Below are 21247 nucleotides of genomic sequence, written 5' to 3'. Positions count from 1 at the left end.
GCGCTGTTCGGTCTCCTCTTCTCCCCACCACTTCTTCGCGAGTGTACCTCCTTCGTCCCATTCCTCCTCGTCGGCACACGCACACACACCATCCTGAACCCACTGTGTGAACGGCTAAGCTTCTCGGTGACTATGCTATTCCCCCACCCTCTCGTCAAACAACCTCGAACCCCCACTGCACCCTCCCCGATCACGGCCAACGTTCACTTCTCCGGGTTCTCGGGCGATGTTCGCCACTTCCACCGGCAACAACCATCACCACCACCATTACCATCGACGGTGCGCGACGTTGTCGTCTTCTTCTCCTTTCTAGTTTCTCGCTTTTTCCTCCCACCGCTCTCTACAAGACATGCGAACTCTTGCTACCACTATATATATCTCTCTCTATCACGGCGCCTCTCTCCTTACCCTGTCGCTTATTTTTTTCTCCTTTTTCTTTCACCCGTCTCCTTTTTCGCCCGCGAAACCATTCGCCACTCCCATCGCACATGCCAAATCCATTTACGTCGAACGCGTTTCTGCATCATTATCCGCCTATCGGGTTTATAATCGTCTTGCGTCGACGATGCTCGGCCGCTGCCAGGATCAAGGTTAACGCATTGTATTGTTGATGTTGCGGGAACGCGCGCATCACCGGCGCCGCGCTTTGCTCCGAAACGCCCAAAACCCGAACTCGCAAACCCTAGAAGATCGTTAAGAGCATTCAGATGCACATTTTTACTTGTTATTTCTTTTTTAAGAAAACCATAAACTACTCCGTATTGGGACTGTGCACGCATACTCACCGATGCTTCGAGTAGGCAGAGTATTTTTTTAAATTGCACCAACCACAAGTCCCTTTAAGGAAAGTGTCCCATTTCAGCCGTTCTGTTAATCTGAAAAAGAAGAAAAGTATCTTCGTTAGAAAGTGCGTAGTTATAGCACAATCTAAGGGGAGAAAAATGGCGGCATTTGAATCGTAAGGTTTCAATCTTTTTCTCATTTTTACCGTATCAAAAGTCAATATTTTTCAAAATCAATAGTTCAAGCAACAAATATCAAAATAAAAAAAAATCACGTTTAACCTCTTCACTTTCTTTTTATAATTATAGTTACTGCCAATAATAAATTGACAAAAAAAAAAGTCGTCCCTGAAGAAGTTAAAGTTTTCAAAGTGTATAGTAAACGTATTCAAGCAAAGTTAAGATCCATAAAAATACTCCAAACTGTCTGAGCTCGAACAACGTTCGAAACGATTGGTATTTGACGTCATTGATTTGAAGTAATTCGTGGCAAGAAATCCACAACTAGCCTGATGAATCGAGAATAGCAAATTCTGGAGTTGTCTAGCTGAATGAAAAAATTTAGGAAGCGACTGGAATTCTTTCTTGACTCGTTTCCTGTCCTGAATCAAGGATTGCGAAATGCTCGTTGTTGTTTTCTATTTTTATGTTTCTAAAACTGTTGTACCAGGAACGAGAGACCTAATTGCTTGTATCATTATAGAAAAATGTCACATTGCGCGGACGCGATAGATTTGTTTACATACAATAAAGATAATAATTAAAAGCAAACATTACCATGCTATCTTTGCGTTTTTATCTACGCTATCGTGATTTCCGATAACTAATTGCTATCCAGCTTTGAAAAGTCTGATACAAAATCTTATTTATATAAGGTAAGTACATAGTTCGTTTTGACACTGATCCGATCATCGACGATTTAGAAAAAAAAAGTTCTATATTATGCAAAGTAAAAGATGTAGTTTCTACTTTGTTAAATACTCTACCTATTCGTATGAATTTATTCAAAGTAGCAATTGTTAAAAAGCGTGACGATAATTGGAACGTTGTGTTTATATTACAATCTGAACGCTGAATAAGATATTCTTACTGTAATTCTGAGGATAAAATAGTCGACTAAATTTTATTTTTAGATTATTTCAAAGACATAAAGTTCGTACAGTGATTGCAAGATCTTTAAATAGCTGCAAAAATTCCGAAAGATAAGCAGTATTTTTCCACGCCGGATAGTAAAATGCGTGAGTCGCGTGCAAAATATTAAATCCTACGTACTTTGCTTTTAGAACTTTTCAAACATTTAGTTTCACTGCAATAGTTACAACATCTAGCGTTCATTAAATTACATGTAACTTCATAGAAAAGTCCCGCCAATACAAGTATTAATCATATTTTATCGAGAGATAAAACGATAACGGTTATTGTTGCAATTTTGTTTTACTAAAAATTACGCTATTAATAGAATAGAGTTTAGACTCGTATTTTTTGCGACGACTCGGTCGGTTCCATTGTTTGCTTAGGCGCTGTCGAAATCTTCCACTCGCGGAATAAATTACGCGATACACAAAAGAAAACTTGGGAGTCGCGAGGGGACGAATCGAGGCGCAGAATCGAGGAATATTGATTCCAGAATTGCCGACCGAACATAATTTTTTAGATTTCTCAGATTCTTTTCGTACTCAGCGAAAAATGGAAAAGTATCGTTTACAAACGATACCGCGATCAAAATCGACGATTGCAAAACATACACACGGTTCGCGTTCTTTTTCACGGATCGACTCGATTTCTCACGTAACAACAAACATCTTCCAGCTACGAATTGCATTATTTTTTAACAAAGGATTTTCAAACGTCGATTACATAATAATACGTTATTTATTGTATTCCTTTAAGGTTTTCGTAACGTTATTTTATTAAAAAAGTAAATAGAAATTGTTTCAAAAATAGATACTGCGTTTGTAAAAAGATTATGTAGGTGAGGGATGCGGGATGCGAGAAATCTTCAAGATTCTTCGTTTAATACAGAATCAGGTACGTTACATAACATTTGATAACGCCTGTTGTAAAAAATATCTATTCATTATGTCGAAACGGGGAATTTTTTCGTACAGGTGTATGTATACTTCATGGTGTTATCGCTCGTTAATGCGTCACTCTACGATAGTGTTCAGTTAAACGACAACTTTGAACTATTGCACGTAAAATTGAAATCAATAGATATTTTTACGGCAAGTAATACGAGATGAAAGCTTTCTCGAAATAAGTTTTTACATTTCAAAGTAACAAATGTTTTCTTTTTTCACTGTGATACATTTTCCAGTTGAGGTAAATTAGAGACAATTCCAAAGGTCTAGTAGAAGATTCATACATTATCTTTCGATATCAAACAAACCTGTATATTATCGATAAGAAATCGAAGATCTTTTGCATACTAAAATTAAGGAAGAAGACGAGTAGTTGGAAAGAAATATGCATGAATGGGTCTGAGAACACTCAAGTTTAAAGCAAATAAAGGATCAATTTAATAAAATAAAAATTTACTATACGTTTTACTAAAATTGGCACGAACGCCAGTGACTATCCTGTCGTGTGCCAAAATTGGCACGCGACCATTGTTTTGCCATACGTATCCATGCTTTGCATTTTAGTCTTCCACTTGATTTATTTAGCCATCTGTCTTGAAAACTATTCTCCAACCCTTTAAAATTTAAAACTCTAATCCTGTATTTATGAAACGTGTTCTTTATCAATTTTGTACAACAGATAAAGAAAATAGTGGAGTTTCGTAACATCGTGTAATAAAATTACTTTAAACGGAAGAAAAAGTTTGGACAAATTCTGATCGATTCGTCCTTTTTTCGAACTCTTGCTTTGTTCTTTAAACTTAGTTCAACGAACGCGAATTTTGCCTGAAACCAGTGATTCACACGATAACGCGTATTATTCGCTTCCCGTTTCGTTGACATCACAGTGACGATTATAGGTGCACGTGTCATCAGGCGAGATTAAACGATTTCATGATATCATCGTTATTTATTTCCAGGCCATTTCAATTTGTTCGGGATCAGGGTTAATAACATCATTGGCGCCTTGTTGTAGTATGTGAAGAATTAAAGTGCCTTGCATTAACTCCTTTCCTTAATTTTTTTTTTTTTTTTTTTTTTTATCCGACGTTTCAGCGTCGACGGTTCGTGTTTTCTTTCTTCCGAGTATGCACGCGATATCGTTTTACGCTTAACAAGCAGCTTTTGTTAACGATATCGATAAACATGTCATAATGAATGACACTTTATCGTGTGAAACGAAACGTGAATTGTAATCGATCGAAAAATTAATAATATGGAAGCATTGTTTCAGATTTATTTAGTTTTGTTTACGGTAAAAGTATCAATCAAAGTCGAAGGAATGAAGTATCGATTGAAATTTTATTAAGGCGTTAGTAAAGCAGTATGAAAACATTATTTTTAACTTTTTATCGCTACTTATTTGTTCTGATTTGTAAATTGTCAATTATAATTTATATCTTCCTGTCCAATCGATCAAAATGATACATGCAGTTGAACATTAAAATATGTGCTCAAATTTTATTAACAGATCACTTGTGAATTATGAAAATATTTTCGATTCTTTGTTGCTGTTGTATCTTATTTACTCTGATCTTAGAATCTCTTTTATAATATAATATTAGTGATTCAATTTTGAAGTTTATTTAGAAGAATTCCAGCTTACTTACATTTTCTAAATATTGCTCCTTGGCTCTTTGAACCACTTATGACTTCTAACAAAAATTTCATACATCTTCGTTTGTCCAGTCCACTAAACAATGCGTTAACATTCTACCACGAAGTATCCTGTGAAGCAACTAGACATTTCAATTAAAACATTGAACTGCTACGAATGTCATGCTTCCCCCTTTTTTGCCATTGCAAAAACGGAGCTGCATCTTTTCACTAAAGAATTGTGTCAAGAACTAATGGAGTTTTTCTAATTTTCGAATCCAACAGTCATTATTAATTAATAACAAAATGTCCCATATTTTCTGGGTGCATACAAGCGATTAAGTATCTTACACAAAAATAAATGTAGAACCCAAACCTTAATTTCCTCGTTATCGTAGACTACCGTTCCCTTTGCTTCGCATTTATAGAACCGACTAAGGTCGTACAAATAGCAGGTCCCCCAATTATTTACAATAGTTTGTCCTTGCTGCTGAAAAATAAAAAGTTAGGCCCAATTGAACGAAACGACTCGCTTGAACGAATGTGTTCGGCCACCCCTGAGAATTCTATAGGCCAAAATAAGACCAACATCAAAGATACTAATTTGTTGATTGAGGCTTCCCTAAAAAGTTATTAAAAAATTAAATTAAAAAATTTCAAATCAATCACGGAAAAATTATTTTCGGTTGCGGGGGTCAATTATAATCATTTTTGGTCAATAGACATACCCCAGAAATCCTACACACTTTCGAGAAAAAAATTCGAATAGATGCCTAAATTTTTCAGCGAAAAAGAAATTTCAAATCATTCTGGAAAAATTATTTTTAGCTGCGGGGGTCAATTACAATCATTTTTGGTCGATAGACATACCCTTAAAATCCTAACCATTTTCGAGAAAAAAATTCCTTACCGAAAATATAATTTCAGGCCAGAAATGTCACTCCAAAATTTCGTGCGTATCTTTAAAACGTCATAACTTCTGAACGGATTGGAGGATTTTAGTGTTTCAAACGGCAAACAATGCGTATTTTAGTGAAGGATATGTAGAAATTCTAACAATAATGAAAAAGTTGTTCCTTGACCCCGTAAAGTAAGAAAAACTCCATAAAAATGATCCAATTTTCAAACAGCCATAACTCTTACAACAGTGAATATATTTCAATAAAACTTTTTTCTGAATTAGAGCTCATTGGTACCTACAAAAAAGTATTAGACAACTTTTCTGTAGGGTGTCAAACAAAATTACTAAAAATCAAAAACGAATTTTTAAGAAAAATCGACAAGGGCCTAAATTTTTCGACGAAAAAAAAATTTGAAATCGTTCTAAAAAAATTATTTTTAGTTACAGGGGTTAATTACAACTATTTTTTATGAATACACATACCCCCGAAATCCTACGTACTTTCGAGAGAAAAATTCTTTACCGAAAATATACTATGTGACCGGAAATGTTTCTATAACTCTTTAAGGAAGCCTCGATCAAGAAATTAGTATCCTGGATTTTGGTCTTATTTTGACCTCTAGAGTCTCCCATTCAAGTTTTTCTGAGGGGTGGCCGAACACCCTGTATACCAGGCATAATAGATAGAACACTAAGTGCTCGTAAAATCTATCAGCCCTACGAAATGTAAATTTTATTTATTCTGAAACGGCAATAAACCTTATTAGACTTTCATGTTTATATGGTCTTCACTACATATTACTATTCACCTACTATCACGCTCGATTCAGCATTTTCTTTTGAACTATCATTTACAATTTCCTCCATATTTTACGTTCTAGAATTAAACGTCTATTGTACGAATCATCCCTTTTCGGTTTTACCCCGAATTACAGGATTCCCCGCTGCTTTCGCGCCTTGCGTGCTACCACAAAACGCTTTCCACGCGCCTCTTTTTTCGAAGTCACGAAAATAATAACAGATCCTCCATTAGGTGGTCGCACGCATGCGACCGTCTTCCCCGCGTAATAACCTCGATCGATTTTCCGTTTCTTTGCGCGTCGGTTGCGTTTCTAACGATGGAATCCTGGAGAAACATCGAGACCCGACTCCGTTTACGTGAAATAAAGAATTAAGATCGAAACCAGTTCGACGACGCGATCCTTAATTGCTCCCATTCGATCGGTTCGTTAGTTGGCCGCCGATTAATGTTCGCGTAATCGTTCCTCGCGCATCGTCTAATAATAAACAAGACGCGCAGCCTACGCCGTGATTAGAACAGAATGGACGGCGGATCGTACGACATTGTCATCGCCGTTCACTCCGAATCGGTGCCGATTTATTTGTCCGGGATCGAGGTTAACGACATCGTTGACTCCTCGATTCGTACAACTCGCCGCATACGTTTCTTCTCCTTCTATTAATTGCGGAAATAGCCATCTATGTTCCACAGACCCATCGATCCATCGATCCTTAGGTCGCTGTATACAGGGTGTTCGGCCACCCCTGGGAAAAATTTTAATACCAGATTCTAGAGGCCAAAATAAGACGAAAATCAAGAATACCAATTTGTTGATGGAGGCTTCGTTAAGAAGTTATTAACGTTTAAAGTTCCAGTCGTACCGAATTTTTTTCTCGAAAATGCGTAAGATTTTTGGGGTAAGTCTATTCACCAAAAATGCTTGTAATTGACCCCTGCAAGTAAAAATAATTTTTCCAAGACGATTCGAAATTCTTTTTTTTCACCCAAAACTTTCAGCACTTGCTCGAATTTTTTTCTAGAAACTGCGTAGGATTTCGGGGGTACGTCTTTTGACCAAAAATGCTTGTAATTGACCCCCGCAATCAAAAATATTTTTTCCAAATCGATTTGAAATTTTTTAATTTCACCGAAAAATTTCAACATCTACTCGAATTTTTTTCTCGAAAGTGGGTAAAATTTCGGGGGTATGTGTATTTACCAAAAATGATTATAATTGACCTCCGCAACCAAAAATAATTTTTTCAGAATGATTTGAAATTTTTTAATAACTTTTTAACGAAGCCTCGATCAACAAATTGATAGTCTTGATTTTCGTCTTATTTTGGCCTCCAGAATCTCCCATTAAAATTTTTATACTTAACATATATCCTTACGGTAACTCCGCACACAGAGACTGTTCGAGCCATCTATTTCTTTTTCATTACGATTCTCGTCGCTTTTTAGCGAAGGATAAAATAATATTAGAGCATCGAGTCTAGTTAACGAGAATACAAAGTTTGTTTGTTGAGTTTATAATGTTTCTTATAAAATAAACCTTTGATGTCTAATTTTGGCTTTACTGCAACTTCTAAGTGATATGGTGTTTTATTATTTTATTAGGTATCGTTTAAATCGCACGATAATTGCGTAATTTTCCCACGTTTTACGAATTTACGATTATAACTATACCGCAATCGACCGGTAATTACATGTAATAAACACAACCAGATTACATTTTGCCCAAGTCTGGTTTCGATGACAGCTACCTGGGTGCCATTAACGCGATTGGCCATTCTAATTTCTGAAGAAACGACGTACTTGGAGAACAAAGCCTTGACCAGGTATTTGGTTTCTGCGAGCGAAAAGACACAACGGTGTATGGCAAATACCGTTCTCACATGGAGTTTCTAACATGAAATTGTAGTTTGTCGCTTTGTATCTTTTTACACGCTGCTTCTCGGAACTGGAATCTTCTTAGATCAATTATATTAGGGTTGGTGCCACGATCCGTTCGCCCGACTTTTCTTAAACCCGATAGTTTGATTGATTTTAATTGCCCGCAATGGATAGGTTCGTTGACAACAGTTAAAACGGACTATATTTGTAATATAACACCGCAAACTCGTCAAACTCTTCCACCGATTATAAAAATATTTTCATCACAACCCTAATTTGTGAGTTGTTTTCAAAAATGTGAATTTTCTCAGTCGAAACGTAACTAAGTTTCACGCCAAAGTATTACGAGTATAACTAATTTTGTCGTAGAACCGTCTCGATGGAACAAATATCTTTTGATTTGAGAAGTCGAACGGGGGAAGGTTGGACACTGGACTTTTCCTGCTTCTGCTTAAACGTTTTTCTTTCCATTTTCAGACCCTTAAGACCCTTGGAGATAACGGTAATCTGACTGAAAAATTGTTCGGCGATTAGCTACGGGATCTAAGTGCTTTTACATCGACGAGAATTTAGCGTTACTCGATGCGCGCGATAAGGGGCAACGAAGGAAGTGCGTCGAAAAGAAGAAGAATGGACCTCTACCAAGATAATGGAGGGCAGAAATTATTAGGGTGAAATGGACAGAGGGGTTCGGAAGCTCGTAACAGCTGTAACTGCCATCTGCGACGACGTGGAATATTTTAACTGCGCACAAAGGTTAACCCTTTGTCTATGTTGTATTCTGGGCACGGGTCAGACCTAACTCTATTTCAGATTTTTTCATTGCCCATTCGTTACACTTTCTCCCATTCTCATCCTTCTACCAGCTCATCCGTACATTATTATAATAATAATTAAGGTCTCTAACTCTAATAAAATATGTCTGTAACTGGTCTCAAAATAAAGCTACCACACAAAACGAAATACAGACCTAACCTACTCTATTTCAGATTTTTCCATTGCCCATTCATTATACTTTCTCCCATTTTCATCCGTACATTATTATATTAATAATTAAGGTCTTTAATTCTAATAAAATATGTCTGTAACTGGTCTCAAACTGAAGCTACCACACAAAACGAAATATACAAGGCCATACAGCGTTGGGAAAGGATCATCGAACAAAATGGCGACTACTTGACTAACTTAAAGTGTTTCCAAGCTACGAGAACGAGAATTTTTTGAAGTATCTACTACGTATATTTGTCTGTACCGGAAGTACCTTAGGGTAGCAATTCGAGTGGTCGTCCTTCGGTCCACTCATTCACGGATCCTTCTTTCTCGTGACCGAAATAGGGGACACGTGTTATTTAGATCGTATTCAGAAAGTGTGACTCTTTGACGTGCCATCGTGTCCCTTCATATGCAAAAGTTGTAACCGTCCTTTTACGCGCAACAATTGCGTACTATTGATGTTACCGGGTATGACGTTTCACATTCAAGATTGCGACGCATTAACGGTTTATTATGTTCTTCGTACCTCGACGGCGCGCTTTGTCGTTGTATAGTCCCGTTTTATTCATGTGCAAAACCGAGCGCGAATTCCACCGACGTCGTCCTCGCCGGAATTACTCCTTGAATATTGTATTAAGATTAACGCGTTGTCGAAGAGATAGCAGCATCTAAAATTGTTAGGATCAGAGTTAAAAGAACTCAGGGTAACATGGACCTAGTAAAAGCAATCCTCAAATATTAAAAATGTTTGCAAATACAAATTCAACGGGGAATCTTAAGAAAGTGTATAAATATTAAATAAATCGTGTCTTGTATCTTTGAAACTGAGCTATTCCAGTGTACATGAGAGAAAAATCTTAAGAATAATTTGCATTCTTTGCTAAAGGTGGCAACTCCTATCGCGCCATCGGATCGATTAAATCATGCTCGCGTTTCAGGCAACGACGCCCGTTATCGTATCGATCCAACGCGTGATTACGGGTGCCGAATCCGATCGACGCACGTTCCTCGTCGCTTATCGCTGAAAACGATGAATCCGACGATGCATATTTTCGCGCCACGCTGCGCAAAAAGCCGTGTGTGGCCACCAGATACGAAACATCCGACCGGTGGCGTAGCGAAGCTTTGTCACGGCAACGCGATATCGCGTTTAAGATTTGAACTTTGCGACGACTGATACCGTAGGTAACACGAAACTCGTCCAGCTCCTTTTCGCAACGTATCGAGCGTCCAGAAGGACTTCGCCGCGCTCCCCGATTGCTCGATCCCATTTATTTTCACCCTTGTACCAGTCACGTGATCGTCGACAGAGACTCGGAATCAACCCTTAACGCGTTAAACGCTGCGTCGAGGAGGCTAAACTTTCCGTTTAGGCGGGAAAAAACTATATTTAGACACGGTTGTTCCTATCGATAGCGACAATGAAGACGTTCCTCCGTATAGAGTGGTTCAGGGGATGACTTTGACGAGGAGTATGTTCTCCTTGCTCCGTAGAATCTGAAATAAAAAGATTCTGAGTGTATACCGAGGATTAGCAAAGTTTGTGTACAAACATCGAGACTTCTTCTACTGTGATTGTGTTTTTCCTCCACAGCGATACACGTTCCTCTTTATAGAGTAATTCAGGAGATGACTTTGACTTTGATATGTCTTCCCTCCCCTACAGAATCTGAAATAAAAAGATTCAGAATCAGCTCTTTGTCCTGTGATCGTGTTCTTTCACTTCGTGGTGTTCTCAAAATGTCCGTTGTAATCGGTGCAGTGTCTTGCGGCGTGATGTAACCCATCGAAAGGACACGTTGCCCTCCTTTATCGTCGAATGATGAATCGCCGACGATCAACGTCGACGATATTGCGCGCACACACGAAAATCGGACAGGATTCTGTTTGGATCGTTCAGGGCGCCGTACTGTCGCAATCGATGTTTGCGGCACGTGTGTATATAGGTCGCGGTAAGATAGACGGACGACGATGACGCAGATTCATGCAAAAAGTCCGCGAAAGTATTACGATTGTATTGGTCCTTCGCCCACGCTACCCGGTTGACAGGATGCTGGTATGTGTGTATCCTTTGGCCCAGATTCGCTTAAATCGTTATCTCAGGATAACATGGCTTTGCTCTAAAATTATCCACGCCGGAGCGTTTGTCCTTGAGCCATGAACCCTGTTTTCACGGATTGTCCTGATTAAGTGCGCCATTGAGTCGTTGGTCGGTGCCATTGTTTGCGTCGACCCGCCGGAAATATTTTCCCGAGTTCAGCCAAGAATCTGTAAAGTTCTTTTCAGGTGGTCTTCCAACGATGAATGTACGAACATTACTTTGAAGCGGTACATTATTCGATTTGCCCGACGGAGTCCTTGGAGACGCGGCGATGAGGGCATGTTACGATATACAGTTTTATAATACGACACAACAGTATGAAAAGTTTCCGGAATCACTGCTTTTCATATTGTCGTATCGTATTATGTACAAGTTTTTTGATTCACGCTAAAATTACATTCCTGTTGCCAAACAGTGAAATAATAATAAATAAATCTTTAACTGTAGTAACAAGTTTTGGTCTCTGATACTTGTACTTAATCAACGACTTATTTTACAAAGTTTCCAACCGTTTATGTAAACAAACATTCTTCGCGATCACCGTGATTGGGAACAATGTTGTTTACGGTAAACAACAGAACGATCGATGATATTGCATCTTTGAAAACGTTTATTACGCCTTGATCAACTATCGTCATCCTGTTCAGGCACGATGTTGTAACGATAAAGTTAAATATAGATGAAATAATGATGCATGTAACGTAAACCCATGATGAGTTTGCGAGATTTGTGCACCGATGGCATCCGTGAATGTGAAAATTATATGTAAAATGTCCTCGACGCATCTTATATTTTCTCCTGTAGTTTTTTCTTATCGTATCCAGTGCCCTGATGATACTAGGAACCCGAGTCGACGAAAGCGTCACCGACTATGCTTGTCCAAGATAAAAAATAGTATAGTCAGGCGGTCGGTAGATGGGGAGCAAAGTAACAATTATTTTAGGATTAAAAATCCATCGATGTTTCGTTTCATTCTCCGCCATTTTTGTTCATCCGTTTGATTCGTTGAATCCGCCAAACTGCACGGGTAAAACATCGATTTGTAATTAAAACTGTTAACTGGTTCGTCGTTTGCGCGTTATCTTCGTAATCTTCGTCACGCACGATGCAGCACGTGCTTATATTGCAGTTATAAACGTGACTTTGCTCCATGGATTTTTACGTTGTACGAAATTCGGCCTTGTAATTTGCAATTCCGCATCATACATGAGCCAGCCGTAGAGCCCGCACGCCTTTTTCGCAGTTGCATGCTAATAAGGCGCTTTCTACACTTCTCCAAACAGTCTAAGGATTACGTATTTGAAAGACTTTTCTATTATTTTCACCAGAAGTATACAAGAATGTTAAATAAATATTTCTTTTATCTTTAATATACATGGTTAATTCACTGAATCGTTTAGACTATTGTAATAGTAGTCTCTTTTATTTATAGTATTAATCTTGAAATCTTCCTTTTCTTCAGATCCGTAAATTCTTCCACTCGAATAAAATGCACTACTTAAAACATGCATTCTCAGCGCATTCGACATACTATAAATTATGCGTCTTGCACTCTATGTTATAGATATAAATCACTCATCGTGGATACCTCTTTACGTACTGGCTAAAGAAACAAATGGCGTTACATTATATCCACGATATGCGCAACAAAAGATATGCCTGATTTATAGACGTGCCTGTGTTAATTTGTATAGCTCAAGTGTAAGTGTATAAAAAGTTATCTATTTCAAGAAAATTATGAATAATTATTTTGTTAATAACGTAATATCGTGTAATTTATTATCTGTAAACACGTGTGCAGAAAGGAATTATCAGAACAACGTTTTTAATTAATTTGAACGGTGGTTTTCAAAATTAACAATACATGTGCCACATAATTGTCCATAAAAATACAAAATATTTTTACATCGAACCCGTACGCGATAAAACTGCATAAGCAGTAAACAGATGCTCCGTAAATGACGAAGTTTACGTTCTACGGTACTTTTTCTGTCAGGAAATGGTATCTAAATACACATTCTTTAACATGAGAATGCTCGCTGACAGTATGCTTTTTCTGCTTGTGTTTCTATTCCGCTCGACACTGAATATTTTTCCTGAATCAATCATTTCTGTTTTGTAATAAAATATATCAATGAAATGTACCGCATGTATTAATGGTTTCTCAAGAAAATTGTAGTTCCTTGTCAGCTTTGGATTTCTTACGGTAGATAACGTGCTAAAGGGTAAGAGGTACTCAGTTGTATAAATATCGTGGAGTTATCGAATCGAAACATAACCTCTAAAGCAGAGTTACTTTGCTACTATAGCGCCGCTGTGCCGCGCAGAAAGGTTCGAACCATAAAGGGTTAACCCTTCTTGTCGCTGTTACACGTGGTTAATCGTACCGAATACAAGTGCGTGTCTGCAGTTGGCCGAACGGCGTACATATCTAATACGAAGGCGCGTAAGTCCTGCAAATGCTATGGCAAACGTCCAACAAGGCCCCACAAGCCTTCTTATCTTGGGAGGGGACCAGGCCACGCGAGGCCCCTCGACCCCCGTTGTACATTTCCGTTCAAAAGTATCCGAGCACCGACGCGACTCGTGCAGAAATCCATCCTCCAGACGTCGCGACGACGTTGCAGGCTTAAAATTCCTAGCGTGTTTTTTCTCGAAATGAAAATTTCTGTGCGAGAGAAAAACCGAAATAGCGTCCTTCCTACTAATGGCAATTATTTCACGGTCGCTTTGCAAAGACGTTACGAAGCGTTTTGCCTCCTGGAATCTGTGTCACGCGAAGCGTCTTTTAATTTTAACGCACTTTTGAATAGAAGACAACGCACCGTTCTATAGAATATTCAATACGTATGCAAACGTTTGAAATTCATTGTTTTCGTAACTTTTCTTCGGGAATAAATATTCGTATTACACGCCGTGATGAAATATCTAAGAAGATTAAATAAATATTCGTGTATTTATCTTGCACGAATTAATTACCAATCCAAATGCATACTCATGTACTAATAATAAAGTCAATTTGCCCTCGCAGGTGTGTTTGCATTTTTCCGTCTATAATCTCAGTCGTTTTACGATGCAAGGAGCCTATATTTATAGAACTGCTTAATTGCATTTTTGTGTACCAAACACGTGAACAATGTCGATGATATTGGAACACCATAAATATGACGTGTCACCGACGAAGAAACTTTTTATTCCCACGGAAATTTTACTTCGTACCGATTATCGTCAAAAGTTCCACGAATGGAAACATTGCACTCTGATCATGGCACTCCTGACTCAGCCGTAAGAAAACCTTGCTCGTAGTTCAGGCTTTATTAAGAAAAATATGGCAATGGACGGTGACTACATGTTTCAACGACTTCATTGAATGTCACTCGAATTAAATAAATGCGTTCATTTTATTTCGTTGCATGCCGGCTTTTTTTCTGCATTTAAGTAATTTATAACGTAATTTTATTCCAATTGGACATTTCTAGAACCACAAATAACAATTTATCGGTCGTATATGTCCTGCGTCGAATTGCAATGCAACGATTAACGTTCAACACAATTATTAAAAGTCTGCGTAAAATTAGATTATGGGAAATAAAATAGACCGTAACGTGAATTAAAAAAAAAATATATACAATTCGTATAAATGATCGGTTGAATGCAAATTTATGAAATTGGCAATCAATTTTAATACGCGCCTGTAACGTTCTGTCATTCATTGCGTACGAATGATGATGGAGTCCGTAATTACGACTTGTTTCAAGAGGGATGTACTCAAATTACTGTGTGACCCGGAAAACCGCAAGCCTGGCCAATCGAAACTAATTGATTAAAAAGGTAAGAACACCCTTCGGTTTAGCCTCCTGGCGGACGCAATCTGGTTTTTAGGCGCGGCTACGAAGCGTCTACAAGACGGTGGCAACCGACTGCTTCAGTGGAAATTTCCATTGCAGTTGGCATGCCGTGTGGTGTGACTGTACAGTCCACTATAAAAGTAGCAGCTTTCTTATTTTAATCGGTACGCTCCTTAAACGAAACTATTCCTCATATTTTTCTATAAAAATCAATACGTGACATTATAACGGAATCCCAAAAACATATAAATTAAAATACGTAATCACATTTCTATTAGCGGCAATAATTCAAAACCATCTTCAATATATCCGTGTCAATACCTCGATATAAGTACTTTAAAAAATGTATACTATTAATGATCACAAATAATGTAATATATTGACGAGGATATTGTTGTAATGTTATATATTATTCAGTTAACATTGAATTTCACTTCTGATTATATTTTGTACTTTGGTTAAAGTTAAAATTATACTTTTGTTTGGTTATACAATTTGAAAGCTTGAAATACAACAAAAAATTGTTTGAAAGATTAACTTTGTACGTTTAATTGTATCATTAATTGGAAAAAGCAGAATGCTCGGGAGAAATGGCAGGACACAAATGCCATGTGATAAATCACGTGGTAGCCTTACATCACAGAAAATTCGTACGAATGTTCAATAACTACTCTTACTCTGCTATATCGACCTCGATTATTTCATGCTCGCACTTGCGTTTAATCATATAGGTAATTTATAATACGTATATACTAATGTACTTTCATTCCTGTTCCCACTATCGTTTCTTCGCCTTCCTTGAGGATTTCATGTTATCGTAGGCAAGGGCAATTCTGCACCAACATATGTATACGTATACATACACTGACGAAATTCCATAGTCCAATCGTAGGTAATATTTCTACGAAAATCTATCCGTGACATTACTAAATTATGTATGTTGCATACAGAAGCTAAATTTGTGAAGGTAGATCTCAAATTATAATAGAATTAAAAAAATTCACTTCAAAATCTAATGAATTCAGTGAATATGTTTTCCTCTATCTTGTTAGAAGATAGAAGAAAAGAACAAATTATGATTATTCACTAGTTATTTTCATTGATCCATATTACAGAAAATAAACTTTCTTTTGCATTATTTGCAGATTTGTTTTGCCTCTATGGACTAATGTTATTAACTACTATTTTTATAAGAATATGTAAGTACGTAATTTATTGACAAATTTGATCTTTAATAATAAAATAAAGTGCATATTTAAAATTATAAAATTGAATATGTTTACCAAATTTGTATCGCTCCGTTTCGAAAAAAGTACAAGTAGCAAATTTTAACTATACTATGTTATATAATCGTGTATACTTTCATTGTGATGATTCATAATTTACAATAATATTTTCAATTAAATACAAATTTTTTTATTTGGTTCATCATTCTCGATATTTTATATCCGACTTTCATATCGAGTTTAATAATTGTCCAACTTATCTAATAAGTGTGGATTTGTAACTTTCTTAATAGAAAAAATAAAGAAATAATGTTTCCTGGCAGTGTAAAGAAACTTAGTAACAGGACTGAATTACGACAAAATTTTTTTTAGATTTTATCAAACAAAATTGTTGAACCGATAGAAATGTTCGAAGAATATAGGGAAACAAAGAAATATCCCTAGCAGAAGCACTACACCGGGGAACATGTAGTTTAAAGAGAAACTCAACCAACGCAGGCTACCTTTTTTGCTTTAGTATACACTACCGCCATCTTTATGTGCTGAAGGTAAATCTGGTAGCAAGAGTGAAAGTTTGGTCTTTTAAACATAACCAATGCCAGTATAGTTCAATATAGCTTGCAACTTGACAATTTTTCTTACTCTTGCGAAGTTTTGTTAAATATTATGTGTAATTTCTATTAATAAAACTTACATTTTGAGTTCCATAAAACTGACGTTTTATTTCACAATTATTTCAACATTTTTCCTTCTCTTAAATCCATACAATATCCATTTTTATTCCATTAAGGCACCTTACGAAGCCATTTTGGAAAAGAATTTACCCGCGAAAATTTGTTACATCCAACAACATGACTGTTTTTTTGTTCTGCGAAGAAAAGGGTTAGTCTGCACTGGTAACTTTCCCCTTAAGTGGCAAGAATTAATACTCTCCGATATACAGTATAAGAAAGAAATACAAGTAGTGCCACACATTAAATATAATATTTAAGTTTGAGTAACCGGCTTGCATCAAGTAACGACGAATTATCTGATAGGACGTTGACATTTTCCGATAATTTATCAAGAGTTGCTGTAGAAAAGTTATCTACGATCAGAGTATCGCATAAACAATCCCACGAGCACCTGACATGTTACTATGATTTTATACAATCATACGCATGTCTCAATAACGTTATTGCATCTAATTATCGTTCTTAAAATATACTGTGGCGTGTCATACCGTCACTGCTGGCAGTTGTTTTTTGAACGCGGCTTGATTCCACGATTCAATATTTCTAAACTTTGAACTGTTAATGAGGAAGTATTTGTCGTCTTTTCCGCCTTCCTAATTTTACCGTAGACGTACACGCACATAAAGAGGTTTTCTTACTTTTGAGTCACTGGATTGACTATCACATGTTCTTCATGCGAACGCTTCTTACCCTAAGGTACTTAATTGCAATACGAAACACGATCGATTCACAGCGTGTCATTAGAATAGTGAAATAAGAAATACATTCGATACTTGCACATATTATTCGAGAAAAACGACATTCACGTTGACCAGTAGTATCGATTAATATTTTCGAGTTCGTTTCAACATTCCATCGATAGTGGTTCAAAGTTTATTTAAAATAAAATAAAATCGATTCGTTACTTTACCTGCCACGCAACTGCATGCAACACAATGCTGCGATATGATGTCCATGCTGTTGTCAAAGTATTGTTTTTCGGCCGGAGTTCCTGCATTAATAAGTCCTAGAAAAAAAAAGTCGTTTATTGTCTCGAGTGCAATGGTTCACAAGTACAAGTGTCAGAAACGATTTCATCATGTAGTTTTACAGATTCCTCGTGGAAATGTTTTGGCGCATACAAAATTCCATTCAGTTTAGAGAAATTCAATCTCTCAATGACACATTAGTGTTCTTTTGAAAATAATTGTACGAAGGAAACAGTATTAAAATGTCCACGTTAAAATTGAGTATGCAAGATAAAAAGGATTTGGATAAGTTCACCAAATTCTTAGCATTGAAAGCAACTCAAATTATAGTGCAGTCGAGGTTAGGTGAAAAGGTCAGCACAAAGTGCAAACCAAATTCATCTGGAACAGACTGGGTAAGCTTTGGTTTATCAATGTTTTAAACATATATGTTATTGGTAACCGATGAAGTTGTTACTAAACTTTCCAAAAGATCTGGTCGATCAGTATCTTCTTCACTTTATTAATTGTAATTGTAAATGTCACATGTTGACTTTGATCTGTCTCAAAATGGAAAATAAAGTATTAGCAGCAAAGTAATTTTTGCGTTACTTAAACGTAAAGTTTTGATTTTTGTTCATATAAGACGAAACTGTTTCTTAAAAAGCTTCTTATAAATTATTATAATATTTATTCTAACATCCATAATTGATATTTATACAAAGTATGATGGTTTAATCAACATGTTTACAGTTTTCTACATATGTAACCTTTCGTTGTATAGTTCAACTTAGCTATTCACGATGTACCAGAAGTTTTAGCTGAAGCTAAGAGGGCATTATGTGGGGAAATAATAAATTCAACTATACCTCTTTGCATCGAAATCTTTTTGAGAACCGTTGAAGGTGACACAATGGTTTTAGAAACTTGGAGCCTTGGTATTTTGCCAGAACATAGTGATCCTACTATAAGAGTAACATATACTGTATACAACAGAATGAGTATTTTATTAAAATCATTGCTGTCTGTATCAAGAATTACTCCAGCTTACAAATTGAGCAGAAGACAAGGTCCAGATTCCTATGTTATTTGTTATAGAATTTATATGGGAGAACCACAGCTACATACATTAGGTATACAATTATTTTATTTTGGATTGAATATTTATTACAGGTATCTCTCAAGTCGAGACTCAGAATTAGTCTCTGAAATATTCTGAAATATATACAAACTATTGTGAAATACCTATTATCTGTTTTATGTAAAAAAATTCATCTATAATTACCTATATATTTTCTTTTTAAATAAAATTGCTCCAAAACCGCGTAACCCAAGTACCGCGTAATTCGAGGGATACCTGTAAATGTATGTTTCTTTTGGAACATTTCAGTTTCAGAATTTTAAACACAACTTAAAATGAATTGCTCTTTACAGGTGACAATTATAAACATGTCAGAGTGGGTCAATTGTACACACCTGTGGGTACAATCCACTTATCTGTATCCTATAGGACAAAAATGACTATATCTCCTACTCATACTGGTCGTGATTCAATTATGTTAAAGAGCGATCATTTTCATTCTGACTTAAGTCCCCGTAATGCAAGATACCAACAGAAGTATGTTATACTTAATACGATTTTAGTTTTTCATTTCGACTTTAAAGCGGACATGTATTAAACGATTTTTTGTATTTACATTTTAGCGAAGAGACATCAAAATCCCTCAGTGATACTATAAAAGTTGGAGCGTTTGTAGTTAATAAGCCAGTTACTGTTAATGAAGAAGACTTTGTTATACCAGATGTACCTTTCAGTTCTTTATTAACTCCCAGACAAACTTCACCTCTTCCGGTCTCGGTAGCCGAGACTACAAACACAAAGACTGCAACAGTAACTACTGCAATGGATAGCAGCAATGGAAATAACGAAAGACTTACAAACGATAACACAACGTCAAAGTGCAACTCTCAGAACGGATCTAGAAGGAGCAGCTGCTCAATGACCAGTGCCAACGACGATTTTATTATGGTAGATTTGGTAATTAACGTTCCTACGTTTATCGTTTGCTTCTGTCATAGCGTTTAAACTTGAAAATATCATAATTTCAGAAAACACCTTTTGCCGTGACTAATACTAATAGCGATCTGGGAGCATTTTATCGTGAATGTCAAAGTGCTCCACAACTTCAAGCTTTCGTAAAAGAAGAAACACTTGGAGAACAAATAGAAGATCTAACCAAACAGTTAGAAACGTTCGAAACAAAGGGACGTTGGTATGAAGATATTTTGTCATCATTATGTCATACAGAAAATAATAACTGATATTAAAATCCAGCGATACTTCGAGAAAGAGTGTAATTATACACGAATTACATATAGTATCTGTTATAGATTTATGCGACTTTCAATACACAATATTACAACATTTCAACAAGAGCATTTCAATGAAATTTTCCGTCAAATGCTTCTAACGCATGCAACCGCTTATAGACAAATTAAATTTATACAATTAAATCAAGATTTATCTATAAAATAGAAAAATAAACAATCTCCAATGATATGTACGTGCATTTGGCTTTATATGTCGATGTACTAGTAATCGTGTTTACTTGTTACGAACTATCGATTCAATAATCGATAATCGATCATTTCTCGTTTAAAACTGCTTTAAATTATTTATTTGTCTACTATTACCGTGTAACTTCTACTCGTATAAGCTATATACTAAAATCTGATGTAAGTCTAAAGTATGCTGTTTGTTGAAATAATTTATTAATATAATGTTAATGAGCAACGTCAACGATGGTTAGTTAATATATGTTAAAACTTTAATTAATTTATTGCTTGTACATAGTGTAAATTGTGCTTTAGCGTTGTAACATTAATTGATGAGTATAAAAGAAATATATAACTTTCTTGAGTTTTATTAACCGAATCATGAAATAAATGAATCCATGCTGACAATTTAAATAAAATTTTCGCGTGAAATGTTATGTGCAGGTTTTAATTCCGTCTTTCTTATCAACCACGTTAACTAGCACAAAATAAAATAAGAATATTCAAATAATTTTCTGTCACTACATTTTTAATAAATTTTTGTGAGTATTGTCACGAAATATAATTTTAATAATTCGAACGACATTGTTTTTATTTTAAATTGGATTTAATAATAATGATCCCAGTAAATCAATTTTCTAATTGTTGAAATGCACGTTATTATTAAGGAGCTATTTAAAATATTTTATAATTATTTAATGTATTGCGTTATATCACCTTTTCTAAACGTTCAGCCTTTCTTTAATATATTCCTTTATCTTAATTA

At 36.1% G+C, this 21247-nt stretch overlaps 1 protein-coding gene across 4 annotated transcripts; it reads left to right on the top strand.

Moving 5' to 3' along the window:
- Positions 1–17320: 17320 nt before the first annotated feature.
- Positions 17321–20830, top strand: LOC122400099 (autophagy-related protein 13). 4 transcript variants are annotated; one of them, XM_043401338.1, is made up of 7 exons: positions 17321–17547; positions 17624–17674; positions 18063–18341; positions 18710–19058; positions 19360–19543; positions 19630–19963; positions 20035–20830. In XM_043401338.1, exons 3-7 carry the CDS (start codon positions 18189–18191, stop codon positions 20245–20247), a joined length of 1233 nt encoding a protein of 410 aa, XP_043257273.1. In that variant the 5' UTR covers positions 17321–17547; positions 17624–17674; positions 18063–18188; the 3' UTR covers positions 20248–20830. The 4 variants fall into 4 exon arrangements, with proteins under 4 accessions (XP_043257273.1, XP_043257270.1, XP_043257271.1 ...); XM_043401335.1 differs by having other exon boundaries at positions 17321–17674; positions 18071–18341; XM_043401336.1 differs by having other exon boundaries at positions 17321–17674.
- Positions 20831–21247: the final 417 nt, after the last annotated feature.

This window comes from Colletes gigas, unplaced genomic scaffold, assembly GCF_013123115.1.
Source record: "Colletes gigas isolate AHSC1104 unplaced genomic scaffold, ASM1312311v1 Colletes_gigas_Sc00016, whole genome shotgun sequence".
NCBI lineage: Eukaryota > Metazoa > Arthropoda > Insecta > Hymenoptera > Colletidae > Colletes > Colletes gigas.
The sequence above is the reverse complement of the archived record's forward strand: the minus strand, read 5'-3'. Positions and strand labels throughout refer to the sequence as shown.